This window comes from Molossus molossus, unplaced genomic scaffold, assembly GCF_014108415.1.
Source record: "Molossus molossus isolate mMolMol1 unplaced genomic scaffold, mMolMol1.p scaffold_m16_p_18, whole genome shotgun sequence".
In the NCBI taxonomy this organism is placed as follows: Eukaryota; Metazoa; Chordata; class Mammalia; order Chiroptera; family Molossidae; genus Molossus; species Molossus molossus.
In genome coordinates this window covers 29,546,952-29,561,082 of record NW_023425353.1, presented here as the reverse complement: position 1 = coordinate 29,561,082, position 14,131 = coordinate 29,546,952, and the positions used below count along the sequence as shown (strand labels likewise).

At 38.4% G+C, this 14,131-nt stretch overlaps 1 protein-coding gene across 2 annotated transcripts in view; it reads left to right on the top strand.

The window, feature by feature from the left end:
- The window catches only part of ATP1B3 (ATPase Na+/K+ transporting subunit beta 3), a 43,237-nt gene that overhangs the window by 14,344 nt on the left and 14,762 nt on the right, over nt 1-14,131 (top strand). For both annotated transcript variants that reach the window (XM_036266481.1, XM_036266482.1), the window contains one exon: nt 10,596-10,724. In XM_036266481.1, coding sequence (XP_036122374.1) covers nt 10,596-10,724 — 129 coding nt within the window. The remainder of the gene's footprint in view (nt 1-10,595; nt 10,725-14,131) is intronic.

The following is a 14,131-nucleotide window of genomic DNA, read 5'->3' as shown; positions in this document are numbered from 1 at the left end:
TTGGATTTAGAGAATGCAGCCTTAGTTTGTTGTTGTTTTTGTTTGTAATTTAAGCCATTGTCAATTTGATGATTACAATGTTCTACATATATTAGATCAATGCTGTGTTTTAAAAATACTGTCCTTTTGATATTGTTTGCTGGATCTGTGGAACTCTTTAAGAGGTATGTTAAAATCTCTACTCACGATTGTGATGAATTTTGTTATTCTACTTTTGTTTTATATATTTTAAGCATTTAGCATTATGAAGGTTCGTGGCTATTATGCTGTGTCTTGATTTTTATTATGTTTTATTGATACAAAATATCTTCACCTTGTTAATGCTTTTTGACTTGAATTCTAGTTTGCTTACAGTAAAAATACCACACCTCCATTTATTTTTGAGCCATTTTATTTTCAGCCATTGTGTTTTAGTCTTAGGTTTTCTTCTATAAACAGAAATTAGTGGATTATTATTTGACTACTAAATTATTTCTGTTTACTGTTTGGGGAATTTAGTTTATTTATAAATTTAACTTTATGTAAAATACAAACTAATATAGTGATAATGAGATGGATGTAGGGGTTGCAAAGGGTCACAAGGAATCTTTTGGGAGGTGATGGAAAGGTTCTGTATTTTTAGTGTGGTGGTTTCACAGGTTATAACAACAGTCAACATTCATTGGAATTATGCAGTTGAAATCAATGAAAGTTATAGTGTGTAAATTATTCCTTAGATCTGATTAGGATAGAAGTTCCAATCCCTTCCTCCCTTGTTCAGAGGTGATCACTATTTATGAATTTTTTTGTATGTTTCTGGTCCATTAAAAACACTGTATAGTCCGGCTGGTGTGGCTCACTGGTTGAGCATCTACCCATGCACCAAGTGGTCACTGGTTCCATCCCCAGTGGAGGGCATGCAGGAGGCGGCCAGTCGATGTTCTCTCTTATTGATGTTTCTATCTCATAAATGTTACTCTCTCTCTCCCTCATACTTCTCTCTCTCTCAAATCAATAAAAGGGGAAAAAAATTAAACAAAAACACTGTATAGCCCTGGCCGGGTTGGCTCAGCAGTAGCGTGTCAGCCCGCAGACCAATGAGTTGTGGGTTCAGTTCCGGCCAAGGGCATGTACCCAGGTTGCGGTTTATCCCTGGCCCCAGTTCGAGTTGTGTGGTAAGCAACCAGTTGATGTTTCTCTTTCTCTCTCTCTCTCTCTCTCTCTCTCTCTCTCTCTCTCTCTCTCTCTCTCCCCCCCCCTCCCCCCGCTCCCTCCCCACCCCCCTTCCACTCTATCTGAAGATAAATAGAAAAATATCCTCAGGTGAAGATTAATAAAACAAAAACCCACTGTATACATGTATTTCTAGAATTCTGTAACTCTTGAGTGTTTTAAATTTAAGCAAGTGGTATGTATCATTTTGAGGTTACTTTTTTCCACTTAGGGTTTTGAGATCTATTTGATTCATTTTCAGTTATTACTTACAGTTTTCCATTATGTATTTTATTTCTCCCTTGCTTTTGTTTGAGGATGCTGGGTTGTTAGCAGTTCTTTTCTATTGCTGTTTTCTGTTTGTTTTTATTACATGACCAGTTCTTTGAGGACGGTAATTCTGAGCCCTTATATGTCTGGAAACATTCTTTTGTTTTCTTGGTTGATTGATATTTTCATTCACAATCATTTTTCCTCGGTTTGGAACATATTGTTTTGTTTTTGCTTAATGAGATCTGATATTTTGGATCTCTGCCTTAGGTAACCTGTTTTATCGTTTTAGACGGTTTAAGAAATTTTCTCTATACTTTTGTTGTTCTGAAATTTCACCTGTTTGTGTTTTCCAGTATTTTTCAGTCTTTGCCAATCTAGACACAGAATTTATTTCTTTTTTTTTTTTTTTTTTTTTTTATCCTCACTCAAGGACATTTTTCCATTTTTTGTTCAGATAGAGTGGGAGGGAGAGAGGAAGAGAGAGAGAGAGAGAGAAACATCGATGTGAAGGGACACATCGAGTGGCTGCCACCCGCACGACCAACCAGGGCCGGGGACAAACTGCAACCGAGGTACGCGCCCTCAGCGGGAACCGAACCCGGGTCTCTCTGTACCGCAGGTCGACGCTCTAACCGCTGAGCCAAACCAGCCAGGGCCAGAATTTATTTCTTTAAGCATTCTTCCTCCTCCTCTTTTCTGATGGAATTCCTATTAGATTTGTTTGGTATTCTAGTTCTGTCCTTCATGTCTCAACATTTCCATACATGCACTCCCTCTCTGCTGTTTTGCCCAGTGTTGTGGAATACCTTGGCTTGATCTTTCAGTCACTGATTTTTTTTCTTTGTCTGGTCAGTTCCCTAAGTTAGCTCTTCCAAGTTTTGGGTTTTTTTTCCAACAGCTTTATTGAAGTATAATTGACGTACAGACATACAGTCTGTATTTAAAGTGTACAACTTGAGTTTTTTATTTTTTTCTTTATTGATATTTAGGGAGAGAAAGAGAGCTAGAAACATCGATGAGAGAGAACATTGATTAGCTGCCTCCTGCATGCCCCCCACTGGGGATTGGGCCCACAACCTGGGCATGTGCCCTGATCAGAAATCGAACCAGTGACTTCTTGGTGCATGGGTTGACGCTCAACCACTGAGCCATACTGGCCAGGCTACAACTTGAGTTTTGATGTGCACTCACATATATGTACATACACACACTGTACTCAATGAAACTATAATCAAGATAATGAACATTGCCCAGCTGGTGTGGCTCAGTGGTTGAGTGTCATACCATGCACCAAGAGGTCATTGGTTCAATTCCCAGTCAGGGCACATGCACAGGTGGTGGGCCCAATTCCCAGTGGGGGGGTATGCAGGAAGCAGCCAGTCGATGTTCTCTCTCATCGATGTTTCTATCTCTCTCTCATTCTCCCTTCCTCTCTCTAAAATTAATAAAGAAAAATAAAATCAAATTTTAAAAAGATAATGAATATATTTGTCACCCCAAAAATTTTCTCTTGTTCTTTGAAATCCATCTCCCTCTATCTCCCAAGTCTCTAGGCAAAAATAGATCTGCTTTTTACACTCTGGTTTTGCTTTCTTAAATTTTAAATACATGGAATCATGTAGTGTGTACTCTGGGAAGGGAGTGGGCTGACTTCTTTCATTATAATTATTTTAAAAAATAGCTCATGAGCCCTGGCCAGTTTGGCTCAGCGGTTAGAGTGTTGGCCCGTGGACCAGAGAGTCCTGGGTTCGGTTCCAGCTAGGGGCACGTACTTGTGTTGCAGTTTGTCCCCAGCCCTGGTTGGTGTCATGTGGGTGGTAACCACTCGGTCTGTCTCTCTCACATCAATGTTTCTCTCTCTCTCTCTCCTCCACCCCCCTCCCTCCCGCTCTTTCTGAAGATAAATGCAAAAATGTCCTCTGGTGAGGATTAAAAAAAAAAGAAAAATACCTCATGAATAGTATTCCATTGTATGTATATAGCACAGTTTATTCATCTGTGCATTTGAGTTGTTTACAGTTTTTAGTGATTAAAAATAGCCCAGCCCTGTGTGGCTTAGTAGTTGAACATCGACCCATGCACCAAGAGGTCACTGGTTTGACTCCCGGTCCCGGCACATGCCCAGATTGTGGGCCCAATCCCCAGTGTGGGGGGGGGGTCATGCAGGAAGCAGCCAGTTGATGTTCTTTCTCATCAATGTTTTTAGCTCTCCCTCTCCCTTCCTCTCTCTCTCTCTCTAAAATCAATAAAGAAAAGGAAAAAAAATTTTTAATGAAAAAATAAAGCAACTGTGAGTATTTCTCTGAACATGTGCTTTCATTTTTCTTGATGAGCTATCTAGGAATGTATTGGCTGGATCCCATCATAGGCACATCTTACCCATTTTTCAAAAAAAATTGTCAAACTATTTTGCACAATGGTTTTGTGTTTTGTTTTGGCACATTTCCACCAGGAGAGTATGAGAGTTTCAGTTGCTCCTCTCCTGGGCCATCACTTAGTATAGACGGTCTTTGAAATGTCTGGCATTCTGGTAAACGTGCAGTGGTGACTCAGGGTGGTTTTCATTTGGCCTTTCTTGATGATTAGTGATATTGAGCACCTTTTCATTAGCATATTTTTCCCTTCCTTACATCTTGGTGAAGTTTCTGTTCAAAAGCTTTTGCCCATTTTTAAAAAAATGTGTGTTGTAAGAGTTCTTCATATATTCTGGATGCTTGTAAGTTCTTTGTTGGTTACATGTTTTATAAAAAAATTTTTCCAGTCTTTGGCTTGCCATTTTTATTTCCTTAAGTAACTGGATTTTTTAATTTAGCTCTTCTCCAGTTGAGTTTATCTACTACGTTTTTTATTTTAATAAAAGTATGAAAGCTAATTTTTTTGTTCAGGTTGGGTAGCTCAGTTGGTTGGAGCACCATTCTGCTACTCCAAGGTTGCAGGTCCCATCCCTAGTCAGGATACATACAAGAATAAACCAATGAATGCATAAATAAGTGGAACAACAAATCAAAGTGCGTTTTTTTTTTTTCTCTCTCTCTCTCTCTCTCCCCCCTCCTCCTAACTCTATCTCTCTAAAATTAATAAGTAAATAAATTTTAAAACCATCCCTTTATAATTTTAAATTACAGTTTACATTCAATATTATTTTGTATTAGATATACAGCTCCTAATACATCTTTGGTAAGCCAACTCACCTATTTCTGGGAGGCCTTCTCTGATGAAATCCCTTTCCCTCTTCTCCCTGCTAGAGACAGTTAATTCTGTCGTGCCCCCCCCCCCCCCGCACACTTGATACCTGTAATTCTTGATTTATATGTCTGTCACTTATGATAACTGAACTCTTGCAGAAAAGGAAATTTTATTGTATGCAAATTTCTATCACCTTGAGTAACACAGAATGCTTGAATGATACATTTGTCAGAGAATGGGAGTTTTAATTACAAAAGGTAACAACTTGAGCTTCCAGGGAAAGCCAGGCCAGGTACCACCCAGAGAGGTACTGGTCTGGGTGCTTCTCTTACTGTTATGTTAGTATCGAGCAGGTTATTTAATCTTGTTTAATATTTTCTTACCACCATAATTTTAATAAATATATAAAACTTGAGTGCATGTGTATATATACATATATTTTTATAAAAATAATACATGCTCGTTAGTTTTAAGAAAATTAAGAGCTAGAACTATAAAATTCTTAGAAGAAAAGATAGATACAAGTCTCCATGACAAGGGCCCGGCTGGTGTGCCTCAGCGGTTGAGTGTGGACCCATGCACCGAGTCTTCATGACTTTGAATTAGGCAGTGGTATCTTTGATATGACAGCAAAAGCACAAGTAACCAAAAAATTAAATAGATGAATTGGACATTAAAGGACACTATCATGAAAGTAAAAAGACAACCCACAGAAAAAGAGAAAATAATTGTACATCTTATATCCGGTAAGAGGCTTGTATCTATAATATGTAAAGAACTCTTAGAACTCAAGTATACAAATAAATAACCCAAATTAAAAACGGGCCAAAGATCTGAATAGACAATTATTCAGAGAAGATACAAATAGCCAATAACATCATTATTGGCTATTCACTCATTAGCCATTAGGGAAATGAGATCATACCCACTAGATGAGCTGTATAAAAAGACGGTAAGAGCCCTGGCAGGTTTGGCTCAGTGGTTAAAGCGTCTGCCCATGGACCAGAGAGTCATGGGTTTGATTTCTGATCAAGGGCACATACCTGGGTTTTAGGATCGATCCCCGGCCTCTGTTGGGGTCATGTAGGAGGCAACCAATTGATGTGTCTCTCTCACATCATGTTTCTCTCCCTCCCTCTCTCCCTTCTACTTTTTCTAAAAATCAGTGGAAAAATATGCTCAGATGAGTATTAACAACAGCAACAACAACAACAAAAAGACAGTAAAAGGTGGTGGTGAGGATATGGAGAAATTGGAACCGTGCTGGTGGAAATGTAGAATGGTTCACTGCTTTGGAAAAGAGTCTGGCACTTACTCAAAAAGGTTAAACATCGTTACCATATGACCTAGTATTTCCACTCATGGGTGAATAGAATGTGAATTATACCTCAATAAAAAGTTATTTTTAAAAATTCAAATATACAGAGGATTTTAAACTTGTACTTGTCCATATAATTGATTTTTTTAAAACTATGTTTTTATTGATTTTTTTAAACTTCTCTTGTTGAATGTATTACAAGTGTCCCCCCCTCCCCCTTTTTCATTTTTATTGATTTTTTAGAGAGAGAGAAACATCAATGAGAGAACCATCGATCAGCCACCTCCCGCACACTCCCCACTGAGGATCGAGTCCAAAACCAGGGCATGTGCTCTGACCAGGAATTTTTCCATTTATCTTCAGATAGACTGGAAGGGAAGGAGAGAGAAACATCAATGTGAGAGGGACTCATCGACTGGTTGCCTCCCGCACAACCCCAACCAAGGCCGAGGACAAACTGCAACTGAGGTATATGCTCTTGACCAGAATCAAACCCGAAACTCATTGGTCTGCGGGCCAGTGCTCTAACCTCTAAGCCAAACCAGCCAGGGCTGAACCAGCACCTTGTGCTGCATGGGTCAACATTCAACCACTGAGCCATACCAGCCAGGCATATATATAATTGATTTTTTTTTTTTTAAGTATAATTTCTTTAAAAAAATTTTTTAAATGTGTTTTTAATTGATTTTTTAGAGAGAGAGAGATAGAAACATTAGTGTGAGAGAGATACATCAATCAGCTACTTCCTGTTACTCCAGGTGGTTGGTGCCAAAACTTTTTTTTTATCCTCACCCGAGGACTTTTTTTGCATTTATCTTCAGACTGAGCGGGAGGGGGTGAGGAAGAGAGAGAGAGAAACATCAATGTGAGAGAGACACATCAAATGGTTGCCACCCACACGACCCCAGCCAGGGCTGGGGACAAACTGCAACCGAGGTACATGCCCTTAGCTGCAACCAAACACAGGACTCTCTGGTCCGCAGGCCAGCATTCTAACTGCTGAGCCAAACTGGCTAGGGCTATTGATGCCAAAACTTAATGGTCAGACACCTATCTAGTTGAGGTTGAAACAAAGTGACTGGACACAACCTATTTCTCTTTCCCATGGATGACATAGGGTAAACCTTGGCAAAATTTTTTGCTGCTTAAGAGTCCACACGAATCAAACCTTACTTGTTGAAACATTTTTGAGAGTAAAATGCAGTTGATTAAATTTTAAACCTTAAGTTTAGCCTTAAAGCCTAGTTGCAGCATCATTCCAAAAATCTTTCTAGTTTGTTGACCTTTTTCCTCTGAAGAGTTTTGCTTTTGTGTCATCAAATCTTTTTACTTTTTTCTTTCTGTAATGCAGTAATGTGAATAATTAGATATTACTATTATCCTTTTTTTATGTTCCAATTTGGCGTAAAAATACTTGCCCAACATTCCAGCTGCAAAGTGGTCAGGCCAGCATCTGAGCCTAAGTCTGACTAGCAGAGCCCATGCATTTTTAACCACTCTACTGCATGGCCTCCAGCTGCATCTGTCCTCGCCACTCATCCCCTGAATCAAAGTAAGAGCAGAGAAAGGAAGAGAATTTGAAAACTGGTTTCCCAAGGAACAGAAAGGAAGAGAGGGAGGAGGAGGAGGGCCAATTCCTGTTAGAGAGGGGCAGAAATTTTTAGTCATTTGAAAGTTCTCTTAGGTTCCCTTAAATCTGAGAGTGAAAATGTAGAGGTAGGATTATTTTGCCTCTACACCATTAGAACAACAGTTTAATTACAGCATGAAACTTTTGGGTATTTAATTTTGAGTTATGATTCTATGGTTATGATTCTGTTGACTTCAGACTGTTTAAAATATTGATGTTTCTTCAGCATTTTAGTTCATGTTGTTTTTTTTAAATCTTCACCCGAGGACATTTTAGTATTCATCTTCAGATAGAGCGGGAGGGAGAAAGAGAGAGAAACATCGATGTGAGAGAGACACATCGACTGGTTGCCACTCTCACAACCCCAACTGGGGCCGGGGACAAACTGCAACTGAGGTACGTGCCCTTATCGGGAACCGAACCCAGGACTCTCTGGTCCGCGGGCCGATGTTCTAACTGCTGAGCCAAACCAGCCAGGGCTAGTCCATGTTTCTTTAGTTGGTTAATGGATGTAGGGAAATTCTTGAAGGATTTTAAGCTGGGGAACATTAGTAATATAGTAAGCATGATTTAGGCTTCATTTATTGTTTCTTGCTCACAGTAACTTGCACTGAGGCACAAATGGCACATTAAACGGGTTCCATCTTCACTACCCATTACTAACCTAGGATGCCCCCAGTTTGATCTTTGTCATTGTGTTAAGTCCATCAGGAAATTGCATCTGAGTATCTAATTGCAAGTTTACCCCTATAAAAGTAGCAATTTACAATTTGTGTTTGTTTTTTTCTGGTGGGTTTTTGTTTGTTTTTAGTAGGGGAGAGGAGAATGTGTTGCCATCCTTGCATGTATGAGATTAATAAGTGAAATTAATTTTAGTTTTTAAATGTTAAGTTTTGGTCTCTTGGCAAAAGGATTTTTATTTTATCAAGTAGGGAAAACTCACTTCAGTGCTGGAAATTACTTACTTGTTTGTATACTCCTTATATTCAAACTTAATATGCTAGTTTATGACATCAAATTTGGGACACGGCTATTGATTTGTGTATCTATTTTTTGAACTTTTTATAGGAAGTTTGAAAATTTTTTTCATTGTGTAATGGTTCTTTAGAAACCGTATTTGGATACAGCTTGTTCATGTCTGCTATATGTTTATTTGCTTTGTAACCATGTTTATAAATTTCATTTACAGTATTTTTTCTGGAAGTTTAAAATCAGGTTTCGAAAATGGTATGATAAAAAAAATATTTGAGGTGACTTAAAAACAGTGCTAAATAAATTAAACTCAGCACTTTTGTTTCGAACTTCTCCAGTTTAATATCTACTGAATTGGTTGACAAACTACTACGGTCTTTATCTGCCTGTATGAGATTTTATTGGAACATAGCCTGCACTCATTACATTTATGTTTTTGTCCACTCTGCCTGCTGTGTGGTGGGTTTTATCCATAGATCCAACAAACATCTAGATAGATCTGAAAGACTTCTTTCCTGTATGTCATTACACTAGCTTTTGGGCTTTGTATATGTTTCTTTTCCTTTTATAGTTCACTGATCACTTCATTGAGATTGGTCTTCCCTTTTTTTTCTGCAACAGGATCCCTGTATGTGATAGGGAAGTGATGCTGTCTGAAGGTGACATGCTCTTCTCCTTTCTTCCTTCTGTCCTCTCACTCCCTATTTTGGCCTCCTGGTAATTGGGGCAGGGTGGGGATGGGGGAATGCTAGTCTAAACTAAAATGAAATTGCTTTAACTATTTCCCTGTTACTTGAAAAACCTTCCCTGGCCGGCAGTTAAGAAATAAAAGTTACCTAATTTTTGCCACAGTCTGTTTTGGGGTCATAGGGTCTTTTGAAAATCAGAAAAATGTTGTAGAGCTATTCAGGGCAGGGGGGATATATTTAGAAATAGATTATTACAGAAAACTTCAGAAGTGCTGAAGTTAACTCTTGCTGGGGAGTGGGGGTGAGGAGGTCTATAGATTCTAGGTTAGGACCCCTGCTCCAGCCCCTCTGCTAGGAATAGAGTGAGGAAACAAAACAGGTTAAGAGTGGGAAATAAAGCTGATGTTAATTCAACTCAGTGTTCTTCACTATTGTTATAGCTGAGATTTGTTCAGTATTCTTTGATTCATTTTTAGATGTTTAAGTATAAATGTGTGACTTTAATATTGTAACATGTAATTGTGATGGTAACCACATCTGATGTTAGAACTTCAGATATAAACATTTGAGAAAAATAATTACTTTTAGATGTTCTCAAAATAAGTCACTGGCTTAGGATAGAGTTATCATAGCATTTTCAGATTGTGAAGGAAAAAAGTTAAGCCCTTGGCGTTGAGACTTGGACCTGCCAGCTCTTGCTTTGTGCTCAGCAGTAGAGTAGTGAAGTTCCATTGGTTGGGCTGCTTGTTTCTGGTCTTGTCCTCTTCACTTTCGCATGAGCTTTCCACTCCTCCAGTGTTTCCTAAACTTTATTCATTGAATACCATCTTCATGATTTGCCTTTCTGCACATTTTCTGGCTATTCTATAAATCCACTCACTTTTTAACATTTAAATTTATGTACGTAATTACTGTATGAAATAAGGGGTTGATGTACTAGTTCTTTTCTATTTGCTACTTAGAGAAACATGTACAGATTGGGTTTGTTTCGCCTAATATTGCCTTTTATCTTTCTAGAGGGCATCAAGTCCAATTTAGGAAACACTCCTTATGTGCTGGAATTTAAAGCTCTGACCTTGAGCCAGAGTATGCTCTGTAGAAGCTACTTGTGCTTGGAAGTATTAGTGGAGTTGAGGGGTCACAGTATGGGTGGGTGCTGCCTGCTGCAATACTGCTTGCTTGGGCAAATTCATATTCTAAATATGGAAATATTTGGCTGTGTGCATGGCAAAGCTTGGAATCCTGGCCTTGCAGTGTTGGTTTGTTTTTTAATCTGGACATGCACGCACACAATATATGTATCTCCACATTTCACAAATTTTATTTTCTTTTGCAGGTTTGATCTTGCTCTTCTACCTTGTCTTCTATGGGTTCCTGGCTGCACTCTTCACATTCACAATGTGGGTTATGCTTCAGACTCTGAATGATGAGGTTCCAAAATATCGTGACCAGATTTCTAGTCCAGGTAATGCACTTGCAGTTGTCATGGCTTTTATCTCTTCATCGTAAATGTTTTACATAGCAGATAAAAGGTAGTTCAACCTTGGCCTTAAGTAATGAGAAAGTTTTGATTTTTGTTTGTTGTTTAATATTTACACAGTGATAGAAAGACCTTTAATATTTACATACTGATATAAAGGCCTTTAGTGTTTACATACTGATACAAAGACTTGGGCTGATAAGTCTTTTGTCCTTTGCCAGGAGTAAGCAGAAATGAATATTGAGAATTATAGTGAAGCCAAATTTGGTGAATATAGGTATGAATGGCTTTTATGAATAGTATAGTAGTTTCACTGTATCCTGAGTTAATTTACTTATAAAGTATATACTTCAACTCTAGCTCAGGTTAGAGTCTTGGTCTTGTAAAATACATGTTTCGTGGTTTTTAATTGCTTAGTATGGAAGTGGTAAGAAATACTAAATAATGATACAGTAATAGAAAATAAAATGAATATATTCTTTGGTGTGTTTAATTCTACTTTATTAATAATCTTAAAAGGAAAAAGTCTCCAGGATACTTTAGTGCAGAAAAAACCTTAACTGAAACATTATTTAAATCACATTGTTGGCTCCCTGGTATTTATTTATTTATTTATTGAGACTTTTACTTTTATTGATTTATTTTAGAGAGGGAGAGAAACATTGATTTGTTGTTTCACTTATTTATGCATTCGTTGGTTGGTTTCTGTATGTATCCTGACTGGGGATCGAACCCACAATCTTGGTATATTGGGATGGTGCTCTAACCAACTAAGCCACCTGGCCAGAGCTGCAACAGTCTTTGAGTGCCAGCTCTGCCTTCATTGTCTTCGAGGTGCCGGAAATTTTTATAGAAGATAATTAAGTGCCAGAAACCCTGTGTATATTCCCCAAAATGTGAACTTGTGGAGATAACAGAGATGGAAGGCTTCACATGGAGGAGTGGGATCTGGGTGGCAGGGAAGGTGGGGATCTAGCAGGGAGTTTCTATCTGGAGCAGTGGTTCTTATCCAGCGGGGACTTGGGGAGGGCCATTCGGTCATGTCTGGAGAACACCTTTTTGGTTGTCACACCTAAGCGGTGCCACTGTGAGTAGAGGCCAAGCATGTTGCTAAATAAACATCCTACGGTGCACAGGACAACCCGCCACAACAAAGAATTACTCAGTTCAAAATGGCAGTGGTGCCAAGACAGGAAGGAACCCTGTAGATCCTTGCTCACTGCACAGACTTCTGAGCCATGTCAGCAGCCAAACTGAACCAGTTTCCTCACCTATTTTCTCTTAGAATAGTTTGTTCTAAAGGCTTTTCCTTTGTTTGAAGCTACTATTTGTCTAAATGTCATGAATAATTCTTAATCCTTTCAGTGTATTTGACCAAATATCAAATTAGCTCCGTGCTAATTTTTCCTCATCTCTCATTGTAGCTATTTTCTTTCAACCTAGACTAATTCTAAGATAATTATTTTTCTTGCTAAAGTTGTCAGTTAATTACCATTGAACACAATCTGATCTATTTCAGAAATATTAAACTATTTATAATTGCATGATTAATATAAGCAGTAAATTATGTTTAATATGTTTTAAGTACACATTTTTTTGTTTTTTATTGTTTTGTTTTTTAGAGAGAGAGAGAGAAACATGGATGTGAGAGAGAAATATCAGTTGACTGCCTCCTGCATGCCCCCGACTGGGCATCGAGCCCGAAACCCAGGCATGTGCCCTGACCAGGAATCGAACCAGGACCTCTCAGTCCATGGGATGATGCTAAATAGACAGTTTGTTTTTTATCCTCACTCAAGGACATTTTTCGATATTTTGTTTAGATAGAGTGGGAGGGAGAGAGAGAGAGAGAAACATTGACGTGAAAGGGACACATTGAGCGGTTGCCACCCACACGACCCAATCAGGGCCGGGGACAAACTGCAACCGAGGTACGTGCCCTTAGTGGGAACCGAACCCGGGTCTCTCTGGACACAGACCGATGCTCTAACCACTGAGCAAAACCGACCAGGGCTAAATACACAGTTTTAAACTGAGTTCCTTAAAATTATTTACCAAGTGTATTGTAGTACTTAATGTATCATTACTTTAATTTTTTTTTCCTTTATTGATTTTAGAGAGAGGGAGAGACAGATAGAAACATCAATGAGAAAGAACATTGATTGGCTGCCTCCACCATGCCTCTCCACTGGGGATCAGGCGCACAACCTGGGCATGTGCCCTGACTGGGAATCGAACTGGCAATCTCTTGGTGCATGGGTCGATGCTCAACCACTGAGCCACACCAGTCCGACTGTATCATTACTTTAAATAAAGAAATGTATATGCATATACATTCATATGTATATGTAATATTATATAAATATACATTAGTTTGTTAAACATGAATTTCTCTTCATAAAGTGATTATGGGCAATTTTTGTTTTTCTTCTACTTGTATCTTCTAAGTTGTTTTTTTTTTAAAACCGTGACCATCATTTCAATGTGTTCGTACCCAGTAAAATAAATGCTAGTTTCAAGTTGGTGTGCATATTTTTATGTATATTAACACAAACACATACTGCCTGTCCACACCCCTACAGACACACACACACTCATACCCTAGGGGTTTAAATTGGAAAGAGATAGGAGTTATTGTGGTCCTCACATTCAATTGAGGTTCTTGGTTTGGGGTAAGCTAAGACCTTTATTTGGAGTCTACTATGTCAAAAACGCAGCTGTACTGCACTCTCCTGCTTTGAAGTTTTTACTTAAGAATTTCAAATGAGCTGTTAAATATCAGGAACTAGGGCTCCAAGGTCATTGCTATGCAGTCTCAGAAATAACTGGTATCAGAAATTCAGTTTTGCATGTTCATACAGAGCTTTTGTAAATTGAATTATTTTTTAAAATTTGGTTAGAAATTAATCATGTAAGGAATGCAGTTTTTAAATATAGCATAGATATATTTCTGTTTTTCTTTAAATTAATTTAGAAATCTGCATGTTTTATTTTGGGTTTTTCTTAAAAGTTAGGTGTTTTTATAGTTACAGGCAAGCTGCTGTGACCATTACATTTTGCTTGCAGTATAATATATCTCATTCTTGCTATAAACCTTAAGAAAAACAAACTCAGACATACACAGATCGTCCTTTCATACATTGGATGGTCAGAGGTTTTATTTCTACTGTCGACCTAAGAAATGTCCAAACCTGTAGAGAATTTTAAGAATAGTTTGTTTGAGCCAAAATGATGACATTGCTAGGAAGCAAGATCTCAGATGCTCCCCAGAAGGACAGTCTGCAGTTTAAGGAGGGAATGTAAGGAAGGTTACAGGAAGGGGAGAGAAAGCAGAGCTCTGGGGACTGGATTACAGGGGGTAGTTAACAAAATTGCTAACACAATTATCTGCT